General features: G+C 34.5%; 2 protein-coding genes across 3 annotated transcripts; both read left to right on the top strand.

Moving 5' to 3' along the window:
- Positions 1-3394: 3394 nt before the first annotated feature.
- On the top strand, positions 3395-9350 carry LOC100816854 (3beta-hydroxysteroid-dehydrogenase/decarboxylase). 2 transcript variants are annotated; one of them, XM_003529008.5, is made up of 12 exons: positions 3396-3880; positions 3951-4040; positions 4124-4257; positions 4476-4646; positions 5260-5385; positions 5778-5857; positions 6536-6734; positions 7059-7170; positions 7795-7969; positions 8120-8276; positions 8413-8479; positions 8973-9350. In XM_003529008.5, exons 1-12 carry the CDS (start codon positions 3649-3651, stop codon positions 9116-9118), a joined length of 1689 nt encoding a protein of 562 aa, XP_003529056.1. In that variant the 5' UTR covers positions 3396-3648; the 3' UTR covers positions 9119-9350. The 2 variants fall into 2 exon arrangements, 1 of the variants encoding a protein (XP_003529056.1); XR_005892179.1 differs by lacking the exons at positions 7795-7969; positions 8973-9350 and having other exon boundaries at positions 3395-3880; positions 8413-8485.
- A 2022-nt stretch (positions 9351-11372) lies between these two features.
- Positions 11373-15494, top strand: LOC100817394 (eukaryotic translation initiation factor 3 subunit B). Its single transcript, XM_003529009.5, has 11 exons — positions 11373-11627; positions 11715-11952; positions 12112-12258; positions 12728-12856; positions 12974-13102; positions 13187-13270; positions 13361-13485; positions 13585-13783; positions 13906-14435; positions 14629-14737; positions 15024-15494. The coding sequence occupies exons 1-11, from the start codon at positions 11506-11508 to the stop codon at positions 15366-15368; spliced, it is 2157 nt and encodes a 718-aa protein (XP_003529057.1). The 5' UTR covers positions 11373-11505; the 3' UTR covers positions 15369-15494.
- The last annotated feature ends 8411 nt before the right edge of the window (positions 15495-23905 follow it).

Here is a 23905-nt window from a genome sequence, read left to right as displayed (position 1 = left end):
AGCCAATATTTAATTTTACACAATTTTACTTATAACTAACTTAAAAATATATATATTTATGTAAATAAGAAGTGTCAAGGCTTGGTCGTCCGTGCCCCCCGTCTCCATCATTGCTACCTGCAACTTTATTTATATAACTAACTTGGAAGGTGACATATATATTAATCACAGTTCAGCCTCAGGTCATACCAACTAGTTAAGATCAAAATCTATTGCAAAAATTAAAATTAGTGACAAAACAATAACTTTTAAAAATTTATCACTAAAGTTTAGCAACTCCATAATTAAAAATGGAAGAAAACAAGTTTTCGTCATTAAACTCAGTCGCTAGATAATTTATTAATTTTTAGTATAAAAGTAGTGGAATCACATGGAAAAAGAAGAAAGAGTACTAACCAGGAGACAATTTAATCTGGTGGTATAAGGAAAAAAGAGTACTAACCAGGCGACAGAGCAACAATATCATTTTTTAATTAGGACTTAGTATCTTGAATTGGTCATTTAGATTTGTTAATTGATGTGTTTGTCTTTGCCTTGCCTGCAACAAGACCAATTTCCAGCTCAACCTTCTTCTCAACAGTTGGTTGGTAGTTGATAATTTTTATTTTTTTGCTTGAATTTGTAATATTTATTGTTGGTGCATTGCATTTAGGAGTAAGCTTTCATTGACAAAACTTTTGTTGTTAGTAATTAGTACATTGATGTCCACACTCTCCCTACAAAATTGAAATTTTTGAAAATTAATGGATAATGTTGATGTTAGAAAATACAAAATTAATGCATTGACATTGATGAAATTAGTACAGTTGTGTACTAATTTATAGGTTTGGCCTATTGCTATTGATGATGACCAAGAACTTTTCTTATAGACTACTACACATCTTTTTCCTACAAAATTAAGTTACAAAATTAATTTATATGAATTGTTATATAGTATGTTAAGAATATATAAAAAATTTACCTTATTGTTTCTATTTGTATATTTGATTTGTTTGATGTCATTCTTTTGATGTTGAATAAGACTAGTTTGAACTCGATCACTTTCACCCTCAATTCCACCTTTAGCTGCTCCCTCAGTGCTATCCTCAACAACATTAACTTGCCCAGTCTGAACTCCAACAAGTGCACTCTCATTTCCACCCTCAGCTACTCCTTTAGTGTCACCCTTAACTACATTGAGTTGCCTAGTCTGAACTCCAGCATCTGCACTTTGAGTTGCACCCTCAACTACACCTTCAACAACTCCACTAGCTTCCTCATTTACTTTTTCAAGTACTATCGAAGGTGACAATGTACACCTCATGGTATTATGACTTGTTGCCCCACACCGGCTTCATTTATAAGGAGTTGAGTCCCTTTCTTAGCCTTGTCCAATTAGGGTCTTCATCAGGCTCTCTCCTTCTCAATTTCTTTGGTCTACCAGGACCCTTCGTAGTTGAATCTTATAGTTTTTCTTAAATATCTCTAACTCTGAATCATCACTACACAACTGTTCACAAACATACATCTTCAATATGATTTTTAGGCAAATGTGTGCACAAATAAATTGTCACTAATAATCACATAATTGTGTTAAACCCTATTACCCCTACCGGCAGGCTTCTTACCTCCACTACTATCCTTCTTACCTCTACTAGCAGTCTTCTTACCTCTACCAGTAGCCTTCTTGCCACCACTAGCCTTGTCCACCGGCTTGAAATGTGCATCACTCTGCACTTCATTTGATAGGTTTAAGTTTTCCTCCCGACTGAAGTAATCATCAGATACTTCAATTAATTCAACACGTACACGTTGATTGTTAGCTATGCCATTATCTTTATGAACAAAAATGTTGACACAAGCATCATCACTTGAATCACCTTTCTCCCTCGCACCTTCACCCCTTCAGATTACACACATTTTTTAAAGCCAACCTCTTTATTTGTTTATTTTTCATTCCACCAATTTTTGGAATAGTTAAATCAAAACCATCATCCAATCCAATTGTCCTTTCCTCCTCAGAGTCATATAATTGGACATCCTTCATTGATTCATCACTTCTGTCTTCAGAATCACTAGAAAAATTGTCATCCACAACCCCCTCATTACCACCAACACATTCCACAAACAATTCCACCTCACAATTGTTAGTAATGATATAATTAGACAACTCCAATGCATGACTGCCCATAGTAATCTCCTTATACTCACCATAACCACCTTTCCACCATAGCCTCATTAGTTGATCACCATATCCAAAGTCTTCTTTTAAAATCTCAATTGCTTCAAAGAATGACCACTTGTCAACATCTATATCAATGACACTTCCAGAATCACTAGTCCCAACATATTGCATTGCAGGGTCTCTTTGAAAGAAACCATCGTGATGCAATTTTAATTTGAAACTCATGCCTGCAATAGAAATAGAAACAATGTTTATCAATTTACCGTCCACCATTAATCAAACCCTAATCGAACCCGGTTAAACCATAATCAAACCCTAAACGAACCTTCCCCGAACCCTTAATCATTTTGTACTCGGACCTTAATAAAACCCAAATAAAATTTTTCAACTTCACAAACAGGGACCACTGCAACACCGTAATAGGAGACAAGGGGACCACAAAGAAAGGGAAAACAAATAAACAAAATGAAAAAATCACAGTACCTGCTACAGTTCAAAGATGACTCCTCTCTTGAATGCGACAACACATACATGTGAAGAAGACCCTCTCATTTTGTTTCCACTTAGTAGATATCACAGTCAACCTTGATAACACTTACAATCAACCATTGCAAAAAGCCACTACCACTTTTGAGAAGATGAACTCACATTTTCGAAGAGGGAACGTTTTCCAAATCTCAGTCAAGTTTTTTTTTTTTTATAATTTCATTAGTTAATGAAATATAATAATTTGATTTTTGTAAAAAATAAATACCAAATAATGACATGACTTTAATTTGACTACGTGTTAGGTGATTAGGTTTGATGACGTGACATTTTATCCATTTTGTCATTATTTAATAAAATGAGACTAACGACAAATATTACGTTAAAAAGTAAATTTTCAAGTATATAATTGACCAAAAATAAATTTGAGACATTAATTTAACGAATTATTTTTTAGATATCAAAAACGTATTTAAGACTAAACTTAAGTGTAATTTGAATTTATGTTTGTGACAAATATATTATCTAATGGGGGTATAAATGTGTTAATTAATTTAAATATAAATTTGTAATCAAACCCATCTATTATCAACCATAAAAAAATAATAACACGTCTCAAGAGAGAAGCAATCAAGTTTTACTTTCTTAATCTATATATAATTATATATAATTTAAAATATTGTACAATTGTTTTTTTATTCTAAAATCGAAGATCCCAAATCCTAACATAAAAATGAATTCTCAAATTTATAAAGATTTGCTTTATTGCTGTACTGTTTTCTTCTACACTGGTGTGTTAGGCGTTCACCCCCTCCGTCGTCCCTTCTCTTCGCTCCTCTGTTCCGACGCGGCGTCGCTTCTCTTGGCTCCTCCGTCCCTCCGCCGTTGGTGGCGTGCTTGCGGCGAGATCTACAGCCTTGGAAGAGGGTTTTGGGGTTTTGGGTGAATCTGCGATTCTTCGAATCAGGTGAGCGTTGTGTGTGTTTTTGAGTTTGACTATGGCAGTGGAAGATAAGTGGTGCGTGGTGACCGGAGGTCGCGGTTTCGCTGCTCGGCATTTGGTGGAAATGCTGATCCGTCACAACGAGTACTGCGTTCGCATCGCCGATTTGGAAGCCAGCATTGTTCTCGAGCCCGCCGAGCAGTTAGGGCTTCTCGGACAGGCCCTGCACTCTGGCCGGGCTCAATATGTCTCGCTCGATCTTCGCAACAAGGTCCAAGTCCTAAAAGGTAGCCAACAAAGCTCTTCTCTCACTCTGACACGACACGACACACTAATGTTGTTTTATGAGTAGTGCAGCGTTGGAGGGAGTTGAGGTTGTCTTCCACATGGCTGCTCCGAACTCTTCCATTAACAACTACCAGCTTCATCATTCCGTCAATGTGCAAGGTAAAAACCTCACTCTTTTTCTTCTTCTTCTTCTTCTGCTGCTGCAAGTTTGATTCTTTGGCTGAGATCTTTGTTTTTGTAAGGGACCAAGAATGTCATTGATGCTTGCGTGGAGCTGAACGTGAAGCGTCTCGTTTACACCAGCTCTCCCAGCGTCGTCTTCGACGGCGTTCATGGAATTCATAACGGAAACGAAACAATGCCTTATGCGCATTCGGTACACACTTTAGCAACACTCTTTTTACTTAAATAACAAAATATTCGAACGTGTTTATTAGTTTCGGCTTTCATTCTTTCTCGCATGGAACTTGAGAATGATAGATGATAGTAGTAAGTATCTACGAGTGTGTGAGAACTGGGGCTTTATATGTTTATTTATCAATCTTGTTATTAGATCGATTGGGGTAGTTCTGAGATGAATTTGGTTTGTTTCAGCCTAATGATCATTATTCAGCGACGAAAGCCGAGGGTGAGGCATTGGTTATTAAAGCTAATGGAACTAATGGGCTCCTAACGTGTTGCATACGCCCTAGCAGCATTTTTGGGCCTGGTGATAGGCTGTTGGTGCCTTCCCTAGTTGATGCTGCCAGAAAAGGGAAGTCTAAGGTACATGTTGTACTTCCTCCTACTGATATAGATTTTAGTGTCTGTATATGTAAAATGTAACTTCATTGTCTGGCATAATTGTTATACCTTGGAAGTTATTTAGAAACCTAAATATGGCCTATAGAAGGCATGAAATTTGTCTATTGTATTGCATAATATATGACTAAAAGGAAGCTCCCATTCTATTGGATCTGCTTTTATGCTCTAAATCCCATGCCTTGCGGTTGAGTGTAATGACATATAAGTTAATCATTAGCTTGACTGGGTTTTATTAGTTTATTGACTGATGCTATGGTGTGTTCAGTTTTTTCTAAAGGTTATATTTTGTTGTGCATATGTGGAGTCTTGATAAATAACTAATTGAACACTAATGACAATGTAATCTTGAAATATTTATTAGCCTTAGGATGTTCTTGATGAATGGGAAACTATCCACAAATTGCATGTTGGACTGAGACTGATAAGAAAAACATTTTGCTTTATCACATTAGGAGGGATATGTACAAAAATGGTTGCTAAGCAATATGCATATTTAACTACTTATTAGCAGAAACTTTCTTCAACCTTTCTTTGTTTCTATTATTTATATTTATAAAATTTCTCTCTTGACCAGTTCATTATTGGTGATGGCAATAATGTTTATGATTTCACATATGTTGAAAATGTGGCTCATGCCCATATATGTGCTGATCGAGCTCTAGTTTCAGAAGGACCAATTTCAGAAAAAGCTGCAGGAGAGGTACCACTGAAAGATTCTGTTATTACTTTGTATCTTTTGTTTATTTGTGTTTGTAAATGAAAATTTAAAGCCATACATGCAAGGAAGAAGATGATGATGATATATTTGAAGGTTTGGACAGGGCAGCTTCATCGTTGAATGGTTGTTGGTTCATCACAAGTGTATACTTGGGAAGATGTAAATTATTGATTAAATGATGACAATATGGTGAAGGGTAGATCTCTTCATTTGGGAAAATGAGGAAACATGAAAAAATGCCTGTTAGAAAAGACTTATTAGTGACCTAGTTTGTTAGACTAAGAATGAATTATTGCATAAAGTGATTGATTTGCAAGTTAGGAAACCTAGCAATTGCTTTGGTATTTTCTTGCTAACATATACTTGTTTTGTAGGCATATTTCATAACAAATATGGAGTCTATGAAATTTTGGGAGTTCGTGTCAGTGGTAGTGGAAGGTCTTGGGTATGAAGGGTAGGTTCTTACGTACTGTTAACCATTAGATATCAACCAAGGATTCAAAACACCCATAAATTTCATGCAAAAATTTGAAACTTTTCTTTTTTTATTAATAATTAATAGTTTATAGAAAATACCAATTTGAATCTCAAAAAAGGAGTATTTATAATCCTAGACTGGACCAATGGTCAAATCCTAATCAAACATAGAGGCTATCTAGAGATATGGAATATTTTCCTAAATTTAAAAACTTAAATATAACAAGTTATCTGAGATTATGCCTAGTCTGCATCACCCTATGTGATTATAACATTAATACATCTTTTTTCTTTGTTTTGTAAAATTGTATGAAAGATGCAAATTTAAGTTGTTCTTATCAGCAGGATTAGGCTGAAGTTGCTGTCAATTTGGGATGTTGGATTATGGAATTTTTGGTCTTGCTAGCCTGGCTAGTGGCTATTATTTGTTATCTATTTTATGCATAATGATGGCTTCTTCTTTATGTAAATTAGAAAATTGGCTTCCTATTATTAATCAATAATTCATAAGTATTTATGTTTCTTGCTTTTATATTTAAAATAAATAAGGAACATAATTATGCTTTTTCATTCAGATAAACAAACACAAACATTATTATGGCATTATCAATGCCACTTCTTGGTTATCTGAGTCATGTAACATTGTAACTTGCAGGCCAAGAATAAAGATCCCTACCTTTGTTATCATGCCAATTGCACATTTGGTGGAGTGGATATATAGGCTACTAGGCCCATATGGGATGAAGGTGCCCCAGTTAACTCCTTCAAGAATAAGACTCACATCTTGCAGCAGAACTTTTGATTGCTCAAAAGCAAAGGATCGCCTTGGCTATGCACCCATCGTAACACTACAGGTTCTATGACGTTTCAGAAAAGTAATAATATATATGCTCTATCATGGACATTCTGTGTTCATATTTTGAAAGATAAAAAACATGAGAACTTGGCTAACTCAAGGCCCCCAAAATCACTGATGATAACAAGTTAAGATTATCTATATCTATATATATATATATATATATATATATATCATGAAATCAAGTATGAGATGTTTTCCTTAAATGGATGATATTTCAGTGCACCAAGTTCCTTACATCTATTGCAGTGAGTGTATTCATTAATCCTACTTTTTGCCTGGTGCTTCTCCCATAATAATGAGATTGTAATGTTTCTTGCAGGAGGGTCTGCGGAGGACAATTGAATCATTCACACACTTGAAGGCTGAAAATCAACCTAAAACTAAAAGAGAAGGTCCCTCAAAAGCTTCCAAATATCTTGGAAGTGGAAGAGGTGTGAATAATCAACTATATGTATCTAACTTCTTTGTTTGGGCAATCTGGACTTGCTGTTTTTACAATTGGTCTGGGTTTATTGTAAAGTAGAATTAAACTGTTAATAGACATATAAAAATAGGCACATGGCTGCTGCTCCTACATTACTGTATCATATGTTTGGTTGTCTCATGAGTCTGGTTAGATTATAATCAAGAGCATATTGATAGACATGTGATTTGCATAACATTTATCTTCCAAGTCAGAGAAATCGGGTAAAATTGTAACAGATAGTGCAGGAAGTTGTAGTTTATGCTCACAACTGCAGGTCCGTATCATATACTACCTATTATCCATATATCTCAATCTTGATAATTCCTTTTTTAAAATTGTAATAAAGCATGTCTGTGCTTGATGTGGTAGCTGTAAGAGGCCTAAAACAACAATTTAACAAATTTTGGAGTTATTGTTTCTAACTTAATTGATTATCATAAATTGACCAGTTATTATCTATTTGTGTGATCAATACTATCAGATCTCTTCTACCTACTTTACCAACAGAACATTGTAACCAGCTCATCCTGGAAGTAATTTTACAGTTTACATTTATTTATCTGAGTTTTATTGATGTGCTAATTTGCAGTTGCTGACACATTGCTTTGGAAGGATAAAAAGCAAACTTTCATCGCATTGTTAGTCTTGATTGCAATATACTTCAACTTCATTGCATCGGAAAATACCATCATTAGTGCTCTGACAAAGCTTCTATTGTTTGCATCGATCTTTTTATTCATTCATGCCATTCTACCTGCAAAAATGTGAGTACATTATGTACTGTTGAATATTGCAGTTGTCACACAATTAACTTGTCCAATGATAACTATAAAGATAATCTAGTAGTTAGAAGCATTGGAGTTTTTAATGTTAAAATAAATGCTAATTATTGTTCTGCTTTAATGCTTGTGCAGATTGGGGTTTACTCTTGAGAAAATACCCAAATCATGGTTTCACTTATCAGAATATTTGTCTCATCAAATTGCTCTCTCAGTGGCCTCATCATGGAATATTGCTGTGAATGTTTTGAAATCCCTTGCAGAAGGGAATGATTGGGTGCTGTTCTTCAAGGTATCTGCACTGCATTCGTTTTAAAATTTCTCTCTGAAATTTTGTTTATAAGCAAGCTTACATATGCAGACAATTTACTGAGTATAAGTTTCTCAAGTATCAGAAGTGCTGACATCTTTCCCTTGCTGATCAATAGGTTGTTCTCTCTCTGTTCATTCTCAGCTTCCTTGGAGCCTTTTCACTGCAGAGCTTGTATACTATAGGTTCCCTCTCTCTCTCTCTCTCTCACACACACACACACACACACACACACACAACAAACAAACTTGCATGTGTCAACATGAATTTGTCTGCACAGAAAATATACTGCTATGCTTGCCTCCATTTAATTGGATTTATTTCTGCAACCAATAAAATTATGACAGGAAGCCAATGTTATATTACTTGAATTCACAATAGATTTCTGACATTGGTTGAATTTTTGAATCATGTCTGATAACCTTTTATTTCTAAAAATTTCATTTGCAAATTGCAATCAGCATTCAGAAGTCTGTAGCTCTGTTTTCTTATGGATACCTCATTGAATAATTTGAATTGACATTCCTGAGGGTGACAAGTTATATGTCACACCTCATCGAATCACTTTTTGGTGGGGCTGTTGCCTGAACTCCCATGGGAATGATACTTGTTTGTTTTCTTTTTTCTTTTTTTTTTGGGTGAGGAATGATACTAATTTGTTTCTGGTCACGATTACAGGGGTTACCTTTGCGTTTATAGCTTTCTACGTATACGAGCAGAAGGAGGAAGACATTGATGACCTATTCATCAAAACACATTCTTTTGGATGCAAATTGAAATCTGATCTCACCAGGAAGTTTCTTTCTTCAAAGAAGATTGATTGATAGCTTTTGTGGCACTAGCTTTTTTCTTAGTTGCACCTTACTTATCCGTTGGAGTTCTTTGTATGATTGTACAATAATTGTAATTTAATTTGATTTGATATAGCCAACTTGCAAATATTTTTATAGAAAATTCTTACTTTGAAGAGTTGTACTCATTAACTGTTGGAATTTCAAAATTACGACAGTTATCCAGGGATGGGACACATTACATTGAATTAATGGTGTTGGGCTATGTAGCTAAGTTTAAATTAGAAGTAAGGATGACTATGCCGAGGGGTGTGTTGATTCCCATTTCTATAAACAAGTATTCATTATCGTACAGGTAATAGGTAATTTCAGATATGAGGAATTATAACTGATATTTAATGTACTTGTTTTTTTTTTTGACGTATAAAGAACCTCTGTTATTGACAATTTAATTAAAATTACAACTTTATAAGTCGTGTTTTTCATTTACACGATCTTCATTTGTAATTTTGTAGTTCTAACTTTTCAGTAAATTTTTAACAAGAAAGGAAATAAATATGTTATATATTTGCATGTAATATTAATCAATAATCGTGGAACTACTTTTTCTTTAAAGTGAAATATTTGGATGATGAATATAACTTGGTCTATAGAATATAACAACATCCACATGTACTTGACGGGGCTGAAAAAGAGGCTATTTTGTGTTTTAGAACGAAACTTATTTTCTACGATAATTATCTATTCTTATTTATTGTTTCAGTTTTTTCCACTTATTTTTTAATTATATATATATATATATATATATTTTAAATTACTAATGTCAAGCAAATGGAAATAATATTTTTGAGAATTTAATTTTATTAAGATAAAATTCAATTTAATTAGAAAATAATTGATTAAATATGATCTAAATTAAGATAGACCTCACCTTTTCTATATAAGGTGTATGCCTTTAAACATGACGCATGAGAAAACCGCATTGGTTTTGTGAGCGCTCCAGTGTTATTCGCGTGGGTTGAGTAGATGTGTTGTTTTTTTTAACGTTTGGTAATAAAAAAAAACACCTTTCTACTGTTTGAAAGTGTGTTACGAAGGCAACCCTGAATGACTATTGCTTAATGCGTGGTTCATGAATGAATTCTTTTGGCTCATGGTTTATTTAGAAAATATTAAATTATAAATCATGAAACTCCAACAATTAAAAACTGTGACATCCATGTTAAAATTAAAAAAATTGCCACACAAATCCATCCAGCCAAACACACATGCACACTTAAATTTCACACAATTCTCTTCATTTCTTCTCTTTTTTATCCAACCAAACAAGGTATATTTTTTTGTATAAAAGATGAATTTGTTAAGTGGCTCAATTTAAAAGTGAAAAAAATAATATAACATAGGATCTTTTTAATATTTTCCCTTTAATATTTACTATTTATCTCTTTAATTTATTTTTATCTATAATGATTATAAAGGAAATAATTTTATTTAATATCCATTTTTCTAATGGACAATTTTACTCCCAAAAATTATAAACTTTCAATTTCAGTTAAATATTTTCAATTTTATTTTAACTACCAATTTCAGTTACATATTTTCAAATATTTCAAATAGGCGACACTAATTACATATACCTTTTAGTTCCAAAAAGGTGTCTATTTTTAACCTAGTATATAATAAAATATGTTATTTTTCCTTACACCTATACGTGAAAATTAGTATGAGCGGCTAAGTTGTACATGAAATAACTTTTTATGTCTATTATCATTGTTTTTTTTTGAAATAAAATATTTGTTACTGATACTTAAATTTAAATGTATTTTAAATTATTTTTATTTAAATTTAAAATAGGACACGACATATATGAAACAGAATTGGTAAAAGCTACTAAATATGGCCAGACACAAAACAAGTATTTTTTCTAATAAAAAAAGATAAATTCAACCTGTTAAATTTTTTATTATTCCAAAAACATACATCACAAAATTCCTTAAAAAATATTTTTACAACCACCTAAATAAAATATAAATTTAATTTTTACAAATAATAAAAAAATATACTTTTAAAAGATAATTCTTAAAATAATAAATATAAAATTCACAATACTTTTTGACTGAAAACCCATTAAACTTATACTACATAAACTATATAAAAAAAGAGACACCTAATATCAGTATAAGAAAAAAATGTTGACAGCATTTTAATTTTAATAATAATTCCAGAGTTAATATAAAAAAAGAGAGTGACACCTAGAATTAATATAAAGAGAGAAACCTATAAAGAATATCAAAACGCAATCCTTAGACCCTGCGGCGCACCGTTTTTGCGTTTCAGAAACTGGAGAAAACCCTAGAAAGCAAACCCTCTCTCGCACCGCCATCTGCCTCCATAACGATAACACTGTGCTTGCTACAGTCATGGCGGACGTCATGGTAATGAAGGAGATCGAGGACACGGCGCTGCGTCTCGGCGTCGATCTCTCCACTCTCGATCTCGACGCCATTCGCCTCCCTCCCGGCGAAGATTGCGGCATCGTCAGGTATCAACTACTTCGCCCTTTTCAGGTTCTGGCCCCTGAAACGGAACCCTAGGGTTGCGCTTTTCTGACTCTTTTCTTTTTTTACAGTGATGACGAGGTGGTTTACCAGGAGGAGAATCTCGAGTTTGAGTCTGGATTTGGTAACATCATTGTCGTGGATAACCTCCCCGTGGTTCCGAGGGAGAAGTTCGAGAAGCTTGAAGGAGTGGTTCGAAAAATTTATAGTCAAATTGGTGTTATCAAGGAGGATGGCCTCTGGATGCCGGTTGATCCTGAAACCGAGAAAACCCTAGGTTACTGCTTCATTGAGTACAATACCCCTCAGGTATACACGCTCTTTCTTCAATGTAATCTAAAAATAATTGTTGTCCTATATTGTTTGTTGTTAGTGATTTTGATGTCAATTGTGTTTTTAGTCGATGTTGAATTGTATGTTGTTTTTCTGATTTGGGTGTGGTTAAATTGGGCGTTTATTTTTTCTTAGGAAGCTGAGCTTGCTAAAGAGAAGACTCATGGGTACAAATTGGACCGGGCACACATATTTGCCGTGAGCATGTTTGATGACTTTGACAGATTCATGAAGGTGCCTAATGAGTGGGCTCCTCCTGAAACTAAGCCATATGCTCCAGGGGTAAGGTTCATATGTTTACATATGCTTATTTTTCTACATTTTGCCTCTTACTCTATAGAGGTTGTTATGCTTATATTGTAATGTATTATTGTAGCCATGACTTATGCCTAGTTTTGTCTCAATTGTTGCCTTTTGCTACTATGATAATTTGGATTATATGATGCTTTCTGCTAGCTGCACTTTCATAATATGTTATACAATATATAGGCACTGGCTCCCTTTTAATGTGGTTCTGCTGATATTTATTATTATATTAGTATTTAGATGAATTAAAGCACTTTCAGGTTTTCTGACGAACCACCCTTCTATGTGGAATTGTGAATACAGTTGCTTTACTTGTTGTATAGCTTAAAGTTTGAAAAATATATGTTTGTATTTTAGTTATGATTTATGATTTAGTAGATTTTGCTCTGGAACCTTGTACCTTATTGATATTTCTGATGCTCCTTGGTGTTGGTATCTCTTACAGGAAAATCTTCAACACTGGCTCACTGATGCAAAGGCCAGGGACCAGTTTGTGATTCGTGCTGGTTCGGATACTGAGGTTTTGTGGAACGATGCCAGGCATTTAAAGCCTGATCCTGTTTATAAGCGTGCAGTGAGTGGACGTTTTATTTCAGTATCTTGTACTATTTAATATTTACAAGTGCCCTACTTTTACATGATTTTTTTATTGCTGCTGGCATGGGTGTTCATGTATTTTTTTTAATAACAGTTTTGGACAGAGAGTTTTGTGCAATGGTCTCCTTTGGGGACATACTTGGCCACTGTTCACAGACAGGGGGCAGCAGTCTGGGGAGGTGCTGCAAGCTTTAATAGACTTATGCGATATGCACATCCTCAGGTTTTCTTTGTGATTTGCTTTCTATCATTGTTTGGCAAAAGTTTTGGTTTTTTTTTCCATACTAATGATTATTTATATTTATAGGTAAAACTTATTGATTTTTCGCCTGGTGAGAAGTATTTGGTAACATATAGCAGCCATGAACCAAGCAATCCCCGAGATGCCAATGTGAGTGCTTTTTTCTTTGTTTTTATTTTAATAGTATTTTAGACATTTTAGACACTGTTCCTAACAGACTCTTTTTTTCCCTTTCTGTAGAGAGTTGTGATAAATATATTTGATGTGAGGACTGGTAAAGTGATGAGGGACTTCAAAGGGAGTGCTGATGATTTTGCAGTTGGAGGTGCTGGGGGTGTCACTGGAGTTTCATGGCCTGTTTTCAAGTACATTTTTTTTTCTTTATTTTTATCTAGCTCATGCAATTATTTTTGCATCTGTCATGTGTCTAATGCAGTTATTCATTCTTGTCATTATCTTTGCAGATGGAGTGGTGGAAGAGATGATAAATACTTTGCAAGGATGGGGAAAAATATACTCTCCGTTTATGAGGCAGAGACCTTTTCTCTTGTTGACAAGAAATCTTTAAAGGTTGAAAATATAATGGATTTCTGCTGGTCTCCAACTGATCCAATTATTGCTCTTTTTGTTCCTGAGATGGGAGGCGGTAACCAGCCTGCCAGGGTAAGTTTGTCTTTTTCTTTCATGTACATGGATTAAAGTTTTGTTTTACTTGGGTATCATAATGAATGGTCATATATTATTTATCAATTATTTTATATCTATGTTCTTTGATATATTTATAGGTTAGTCTGATTCAAATCCCCAGCAAAGAGGAACTCAGGCAGAAGAACCTTTTCAGTGTCAGTGACTGCAAGATTTACTGGCAAAGCAATGGAGACTACCTTGCTGTTAATGTAGAGAGGTACACGAAAACAAAAAAAAGCACATACACAGGCTTTGAGCTTTTCCGTATAAAAGAACGGGATATACCAATTGAAGTTTTGGAGCTTGAGAATAAGAATGATAAGATCATTGCGTTTGCTTGGGAGCCAAAGGGTCACAGATTTGCAGTTATTCATGGTGATAACCCTAAGCCTGATGTTAGCATTTATTCCATGCGTACTGGTCAGAACAGCCGAGTTTCAAAACTCATTACTCTGAAGGGCAAGCAAGCAAATGCTCTGTTTTGGTCACCTGCCGGTCGCTACATTGTACTGGCTGGGTTGAAAGGCTTCAATGGACAGTTGGAATTTTACAACGTTGATGAACTTGAAACCATGGCTACTGCTGAACATTTTATGGCAACAGATATTGAATGGGATCCAACTGGAAGGTATATGGTCTATCTGAATGAGTAATGATATTGCTAATAAAGGCAGTTTATAGGTTAATCTTTTGTAAAATCAGTTTAAAATTGTATTTACCTTTGTCATCATGTGTTTGATAATTGCAATTTTACTGAAAAAGTGCTTATGGTTGGTTTCTTAATTATCCCAAGCTTATATTGCTTTCTCTTTATACTGTAGATATGTTGCAACTGCGGTGACTTCAGTTCATGAAATGGAGAATGGTTTCAATATATGGTCTTTCAATGGCAAGCATCTATATCGGATTCTGAAGGATCACTTCTTTCAGGTACTTCGACATTTGCACTTGATGCACTGTTGGCAATTATACTTATTATATTATTACCATGGTACAATGAATCATGTGTGAATGTTCATACGGTGATAGGTTTTGGACATTTTAATGCTCCAATTTTGAATCGATGTTTTGGTAGTATAAATTTTTGTTATAGCAGAATTTTACTCATCATTGAAATTGTTGCTGTAGTCCTTATTATTGCTAATCTGCATGTTTACCACTGAATGCCTTTATTGTGTAATCAACTACACATTCTTATTTTTTGTTTGCTATATAGTTCTTATGGAGACCAAGGCCACCATCTTTCTTGACTCCGGAGAAAGAGGAAGAGATTGCAAAGAACTTGAAGAAATACAGCAAGAAATACGAGGCAGAAGATCAAGATGTTTCCTTGCTGCTGAGTGAACAGGAGCGTGAGAAGCGCAGGATGTTGAAGGAAGAGTGGGACAAGTGGGTTAATGAATGGAAGCAGATCCACGAAGAAGAGAGTTTACAGAGGCAAAAGCTCAGGGATGGAGAGGCTAGCGATGAAGAGGAGGAATACGAGGCAAAGGACATCGAGGTGGAGGAAGTGATCGATGTAACAAAAGAGGTCCTTCACCTTGAGTATGGTCAAGAGTGAGTTTTTTAGCTGGGAGGACTTGGATTCGAACATTTTATTCACTTGTCGAGGTATAGTTGTTGGGCAGCTTACTTCGATTTCATCTTTGTAAAACCCAATTTTGTAATCTTTCATTAGTTTTGTTTTTTTCTTATTGTCAAATTTAACGTGAAAGACATTTTTGCTGCCTCCTTGGGCGGGAAGTGTTCACTCATATTCCTCGCTTCCTTCGCACTAACAACATGCCTGAAGAAATGTGGAGTTAGATTATTATTATTATTATTATATGTGGGTTTGTGCATAAAGGTTTTGATGTGATTGTACTTGGGGGTGTTTTTGATTTTTAATTTTTCCTAATAAGTTTTAAAGTCAATTTTATGATAAGAATTTATCGATTGAGTATTAAGTTATCTCTATCCAAATGCAGTTCTAGGTCACATTGTGATTTGTATATATGAAGAGTTAATGTTTTTTATTTTTTTGTAAGTGAATGATTTATTAGAGACAATCTCTTGAACTACTTTTTCGTATAAGCTGAAAAATAAATCTGACTTTTAAAAAATATATAACTTAGTAAGACTAAAAAGGCAGTTTTCTTACTCATACAAAAAAAATCCGATATCTTAGAAATAATGAAATTGTATTGTTTATTTGGTTTATATATATATTCACTTCAATTGCTTCACTGCTAAACAAGTTTTCTTTTACGAAATTTTTAATGGTCCTATTTGTCTTATATGTTTTTCTTAACATTAAAAAAAAAACTTTGTAAAACACAAGTGTTTAGGACAGTACTTTCCCAAATGTTAAAAAGAAATATTTGTTTTGGAAAGTAGTTCCTGAACATAAATTTTCTGAAAAATATTTTTCAAAACAAATAAAATCTAATGTGAGAAAGATTAATATATTTTAAGATATGATTACATATTGAAACAGATAAAATCAAATAACTTATTTCTAATTCTACGAAGTCCTTTTAACATTGTTTTTTCTTACATTCTAGAAAATCAAGTCACCTCTTAAACAAAAAGAAGGAAATCTAATCACCTGTCTTACTCCCTATAGAGTCTACACAGTTCTCCCCCGGTTAAATATGAACAAAATGAAGATAAAATTCTTTCAATCGAGTCGTGAAATTTATAAGTAGTTTTTTTATTGTTTTTATTTTTTATCGACAAACAACTATGTATATTATATAAAAATTGTACGAGAGATACCAAAATTTCTGTATTTGATTTTTATTTTGTGTAAAATTCTTTTAAATCACTGGTAGTCACATATCAACATTGACTTAATGGGTTAAGAGACATTCATGATCTCTAAGATAAAAGAGGTACCAAGGAAATACATAAAGAGCAAGAATAACAAGGTTGGGAAAAAAAGGATATAACTTATTTAAATCAAAATGAAGATATAAATAAGAGATAACCCCAGTTACCAACAACCTATCCCACCACCCAAAATATGTTCTGCAGAAAGGATCGTGGATCCACCAAAAGGAAAGATATAAACCAACAAGAGAAAGAAAACAGTAAAAGCCTATAAAACCTGTATCAAGCCAAGTCACCATCGGGACCTTTATGTTGTGATAGAGCACCTTACATGTTCCCAAGCATTGCACAAAACCGCAGAATGTATCTCAAAGATGAGCATCATATCACCCAATCTGGTATAATTCAATCCAGAGAAATACATGTTCAGCAAGTATGAATCCTCCAGCAATATGGTAAATGATGAGCTTACAAAAATAAACCCGAGCCTGAACACCTGATAACCTATGAAGCACAGACACTTCAGCCCCTTGCCGTTTCCGGTGTCCGACACGCGTCCGTGTCAGTGTCCGACACTGACACGACACCCGTACTACGTTCTATATTTTGGACATTACAAGTGTCCACGTGTCTGTGTCCGTGTCGTATCCGGTGTCCGTGTCGATGTTGGTGCTTCATAGCTGATAACTATCAAATAGAGACAATTGTGTCCCTATTTTTGGTGGAAATTTGTTAAAATAATCGAAATATAATTTATCATATTTTTACACTTAATTCTTATCAATCACAAATAATTTATTTTATTTAGTATTGTGACAGAATTGCAATAGCAAGTTTTTCTTATTTAAACTAACTGTTGATATAACTTTCAATTAAAAAAACATGAGATCAATCGAGTGCACATAAAATTTTATCATAATCATGTATTATTATATCAATCTGAAAATATTCATTTTGATAATTTAATATCCACGACAATAGTTTCAGAATAGACATAGTATTTCATGAACAGATGTTTTCGAAACAAGTAAAGACCATGTAAAATTTGACTAATAAATGAAGTTGAAATGTAAACACAATAAGATCTCTAAATAACATGCTTTGAAAATAAATCGATTTGATATACGAACAAAGATAAAATATTAGAAATGTAAAGTGCTTTTGATATGTAAATTGAAATCAAATCTAAGATCATGTAGAAGTTAGAGAAAAATAAATGACAACAAGTAAATAAATTTCAGAGTTTAGAGAAAAAATAATGATCGAAAGGAATTAAGAGTTTGAAGAAGAAATACAACAACGGCACATACAACTAGGTCCCCCAGAAATTCATGCTTTAACCTACCTTTATATTGATCACAACCCCTTGAATTGTTTGACGTTTAATGCAAAACAAACGAATCTATATTTAGAGAAAGCCAAAAAAGTGAGGATATATATGAGCACCTATAGTTTTGACTTGTTTAATTTATGGAATTTAAATGATGTGACCCATATATGCACAATCCGATCTAATCCTCTTTGCATGCTGCTTTAATTTGTTTGATGAAGGGACACACCATCCAAAGGAATCGAAAATGGATGAAGAATTAATCAAAGATATGTACTACAGGCTAATTAAACAAAACTCTTCCAACTTGCAAGAACATGATGAAGCAACATTTACCTAATTGACTTTTCACATTATTGTTAAATAAATCAAAGTTTTTAATTCATAGAATTGTTAACGAACCGAAATTAGAGAGTACATGTTTACAGGCTAATGTCTTTCTCTTTCCGTCTTAATCAAGTGTCTTTCTCTTTCCGTCTTAATCAAGTATTATCATTATAATTAATATCGTAACAAATTGTCGTTGTAACACACTGCTGTTAACAAGCCTTAACAAACAGTTTGTTATTTAAATTCAAGCTGCTATATAGAATACATAGGAGTTGTTATTTTAGATTTGTTATTTTTTAACGTATCGGCTAGAGTTGCTAGATTTGCTAGCAACAATTTCATGTACTTATACAACACATTATTGAGAGATACAGCATCTGAGAAAACCATTTTACAATAATGCTACTCATGCAATCTGTCATGGTTAGAAATTTTATCTTGAAGACCCTTTGCCTTCAATCATGGGAGATGAGGATTAATAAGTTTCACCTAGATGAAGGAAAGTTTTAAAGTACTTGATGATCCAGAAATCATGACACCTTGTTGATAGTACACTATTACAAAAATCATTATTTAGATGTTGATTTTATGTCGGTTGATCAAAAATCGACTTAAAAAAAATATGGTAATATTTTTGTAAATAAATACAACAGTTTTACCACAGATTTTTGAAAATCATCTTAAAAGACTATCATTCTAAGACGATTTTTACTTAGAGTATTTTTTACTGTTTTTAATATTTCATTTCTCCCTCCACTCACACTCTCACTCTTTGACTTCCCCTCTCACTCTTCGACTCCCCCTCTAGTGTTCCCAAGCCGTCGCAAGAGGGACCAAGGCCACCTCTCCGTCAACGCCTCCAAGAGCAAATCCAATGCCGTGGCGCTGCTCTGAAGTAAAAAGCCAACGCTCTAAATGCCTCAAATTATTCGTCCACACCTTCCAAATGCATTACTTGCGACAAGGCTTTGCCTCCACACACTCCTCCTTTCCACAATGGTCCATTGACTAGGGCTCATCAAATCCTTACCGCCACCACGTCCGGCGTCGCTTGCCGTGAAACACTCCGAATGTGTGCTGGATTCCGCGGCCTTAGCCGAGCAACTCAAAGAGCAGAGTGAGTGAGAGGCTATGGAAGTTGCGATTGAAGCTCAATTTGAAGTTGTTAGATAACATGATTCCAATGCTTATGTGGTTCCCAATCATTGCGGTGAAACTTTGCGTCTATTCTAGAATCGTAGTTTTTGTACTCGTGCAAATATACATGGTTTTCTTTTATATGCTTTTTGTTTACTTGGTGTTCTATGGAGGAATGATTGAGCTGAACTTGTCTGAACTGGTGAGTGATACAATTTGTCAAATTATGGTTCATCTCCCTCTACTAATTTAGAGTAATATTGGCTGAAGAAAAAGGTCTCTGTGGGGGATTTTGTGTGGTCATTCTTAAATCTTAACTATGAAATTCAAGGTATAATTGTTGACAATGTAACACCTTGATGTAGTTTTTTTTTAGGTTTCGAGGTGAATTCTCTTTTTTGTATTGTTTTTCCCGCCTTAATAACAATACCTTAACGAGAAGGTTAGTGATGTTGGAATCTTTGTATTGAGATTTTGACTTGGATAACTTTGTTGAGCTACATAGACCTTTGATCTTTTTCCGTTAGTGAATAATTGCAAGGAAGACTAGAAACAACTTTGTTCTTCCTTGACGGAGTATTTGTATTTATTTATTTTTTTATCCAAACTTTCTTAGGATTAGAAAGAAGAAACACCACAACTAATCATCATCCTTACTAGCTTCTCAAAAAAATAAAATCATCATCTGGGAGTAAAATATGCTACAAAACATAAAGAAGGGAATATAAGATGTAGCAATTGCATCTGCTTTTGGATTTTAGTTGTAACTTGTAAGTACAATGCTTCCATTGTCCAACAATATATTAGGAATGCCATTATGCAAATGCTTGCAACCTTAGTGTCTTGTTGAATCTCCCTAAAATCTCGGAAGATGGTTAAATTTTTGAAGTTGTTGGTTTTCCAACTATTCAATATTTAATTGTTGTAAGTAGATTTGAATTTTTATCTGAAGGTCTAAAAAATAATATTAAATTAATCATTTTGCCCCTTCAATTGATTTCAGGTTGGTTTTCATGGACGAATATCCATCCAATTGAGAAGCATTCTTTAATGGCAAAACTGAAAATCAGACTTATGATACATGATGTGATCTTGACTAGGAGCGGATCGCTTGATACAGGCTGTAGAGTTTTTGGATAACGCCACTTCCAGTGAAGGAAGATAAGTCAGGGTAGACGCCACTTCCGGTGAAGGAAGATAAGTCCGGGTAGACGTCACAAGGATTACCTTGATAAGTCTGATATTGGTTCAACAAGGAACTCAGAGAGAAACTCTCACCAAATTTTATCAAATGCCCAAAAGTCTTTTTTATTCAAAACAAAAACCAATACTTATAGTGTATCTGAACAAAAAGATAAAAATAGACATGGGCCTTCTAAATAGTTTGGGCCAAAATTACAATAAATAAAAATTATAACTAAAAAACATATTTAACTTGGGCCTTCAGCAACAATTAATAGTCTTGATAGTGTCTCTGCCTCTGGGCCTTCATCCTTCTCCACTTGGGCCTTCATTCTTCTCTACTTGGGGGCTTTATCCTTCTCCACTTGGGCCTTTGCCCTTCTCCACTTGGGCCTTTAGCCTGTATTTGACAAATTTCAGGATTCTCATCATTCCCTCCTTCTTGGAAAACATTTGCCCTCAAATGTCCAGGATCATCACTAGGTTCAAGTACCACTTCCTTCCTTTTCTTGTTGGCTTGCTTAGTATAACTTTCATTCTTCTTTGCAATTTGCACCTTCACTTGGTCATACAATCTTTTCACATACTCAACTTTGACCTGTGCATCCTTATGCTGAGTCTCTTGGGGCTTGCTGTTGTAAGTTGGCTTGTTAGGCAATGAAGCTTCTAGAAGGAGATCAACTTGATGTTCTATGCTTCTTGAAGGTGGCAGTCCATGAGGAATCTCCTTGGGAAAGACATCTTTAAATTCCTACAATAAGGGTTGAACACTAAGAGAAACATAAATAGTTAACTGATTAGAATTATCACTTTCTCTCTCTCTCTTGTGTATCACTCTATCTCTCAAGTGTATCACTCTTCCATTTTCTATTCCTCTGTGATGCCTCACTATTGTCTCTCTCTTGTTCTCTCTTTTCTCTCCTTCTGATTTGGTTATGACACACTTCTCTAAGGGATAAAGGTTTATGAATAATTTTCTGGTCATGGTGCTGGAAAGAAATCTTGTTGGTGAAGCCATCATGCACTGCTTTGGTGTCCTCTTCAATGTTGACCCTCACTAGTGCCATCTCCATCTCCTTGTCCTCAACAGTCAAACTTCCTTGGGATAACCTCTGGAGTTTCTGTCGCATGGTTCTACTGTAGCTAGTTGGAACATACCTCTTTCGCATAACCCTTCTCATCTCAGTCCATGTATCTATCTCCCGCCCTTCTTCTCTCTTCATCTCTCTTTGATTTTTCTTCCACCAAATAAGGGCATAGTCTGAGAATGTAGCTGCTGCTAACTTTACCTTCTGTTCTTCAGGATAATCATTGTATGAGAATGCATGCTGAATCGTCATCTCCCAGTCAACGTAGGCATCTAGGTCACTCCTGCCTTTAAAAGAGGATACATTGAGTTTTACTCCCTCAATTCTGTCTTGCCCCTCTATTCGGTTCGATCCATCATTGACCCTTCTGTTGCCACCATAAGGTCTCCCAGCATTTGGATTCATTTGGTGCTCTAGTCGTTCTATTCGCCTATAGAGCACTTCATTATTACGGTTCAACAAACGTTGCATTTGTGTAGTCATCGAGTCCAGTAACAAGTGCTGAAATCCGTCCAGTTGATGATATACACCACCATTGTCACCAGCTCCTGCCATGATTAAGGAACAAAGAATTTTGCAGTAATTTTTTTAAAAAAATTCCAAACCTCACCACACTCTACTCACGTGTTTCTCTCTTTGATGGTAGTTCACTCGTGTTTGATGTTCTCAATATAGGCTTTTGTGTGATGTTTTCACTCTTGCCTTTTACCACTTGTGTTTCCTCTTAAGTTCCTGGATGGACCAAATTAGACACACAAGGTAATATAAAATAAAAGGAAAGACAATATAATGATCACAAACAGATTTGATTTGGGATGACAACTTGGACTTGATTTGGATAATAATATATTAGATTGGATTTGGATAACAGATGAGCTTTAATTTGGGTAACAGATATGATAACAAATAAGATATTAGATAGGATAACAAATAAGATATTAGGTAGGATAATAGATAAGATATTAGGTAGGATAACAGATAAGATATTAGATAGGATAATAGATAAGATATTGGGTAGGATAACAAATAAGATATTAGATAGGATAACAGATAAGATATTAGATAGGACAACAGATAGGACAAGTAAACTTCAAATGCTCATAACTTTTGCTACGGTTGTCCGTTTGAGGCCCACTATATATCAAAACGCTCAGAATTCAGAGCAGAATCTAGATAAGGGGATTTGGTACATGATTTTCTGCCAAAAAAAAAGCCTCTAACTTCCTCAATTTCGTGTTCAAAGATCAAACACCCCACTTTCTTTTCTTTTCTTTTCTTTTTTTTCTTGTTTTCTTCTCTTTTTTTTCAAATTTCTGCAACTTTTTTTTTAAACTTGAAATAAAACTCAAACAGATTTTTTTTTACACAAAGTCTGAAAGACACAAGAAACAAGAACAAGAACAAAAACGTGACAAGAACAAGAACAAGAACGAAACAAAGACACAAACAAGAACGCAACAAGACGCAAACAAGAAAACAAATAACAGAACAAGGACAAAACTCAAACCTGGACAAATTACAAAGAAAAATAATAGGATAGGATAGAACCTATATCAAGAGCCGAAGCTTTGATACCAGATGATGTGATCCTGACTAGGAGCGGATCGCTTGATACAGGCTGTAGAGTTTTTGGATGACGTCACTTCCAGTGAAGGAAGATAAGTCAGGGTAGACGCCACTTCCGGTGAAGGAAGATAAGTCCGGGTAGACGCCACATGGATTACCTTGATAAGTCTGAGATTGGTTCAATAAGGAACTCAGAGAGAAACTCTCACCAAATTTTATCAAATGCCCAAAAGTCTTTTTTATTCAAAATAAAAACCAATACTTATAGTGTATCTGAACAAAAAGATAAAAATAGACATGGACCTTCTAAATAATTTGGGCCAAAATTACAATAAATAAAAATTATAACTAAAAAACATATTTAACTTGGGCCTTTAAATTAATCTGGGCCTTCAGCAACAATTAATAGTCTTGATAGTGTCTCTGCCTCTGGGCCTTCATCCTTATCCACTTGGGCCTTCATCCTTCTCTACTTGGGGGCTTTATCCTTCTCCACTTGGGCCTTCGCCCTTCTCCACTTCGGCCTTTAGCCTGTATTTGGCCAATTTCAGGATTCTCATCAATACATACATGGAGATACATAATTATATTATGAAGAGGTTTCACACAAATCCAAATGTACATATTGAATTGAAAGATTTGTTAGAGATTAAT

The sequence above is a fragment of the Glycine max genome, chromosome 7, assembly GCF_000004515.6.
Source record: "Glycine max cultivar Williams 82 chromosome 7, Glycine_max_v4.0, whole genome shotgun sequence".
NCBI lineage: Eukaryota > Viridiplantae > Streptophyta > Magnoliopsida > Fabales > Fabaceae > Glycine > Glycine max.
Note: the sequence above shows the minus strand (reverse complement) of the source record. Positions and strands in the feature narration are given on the sequence as shown.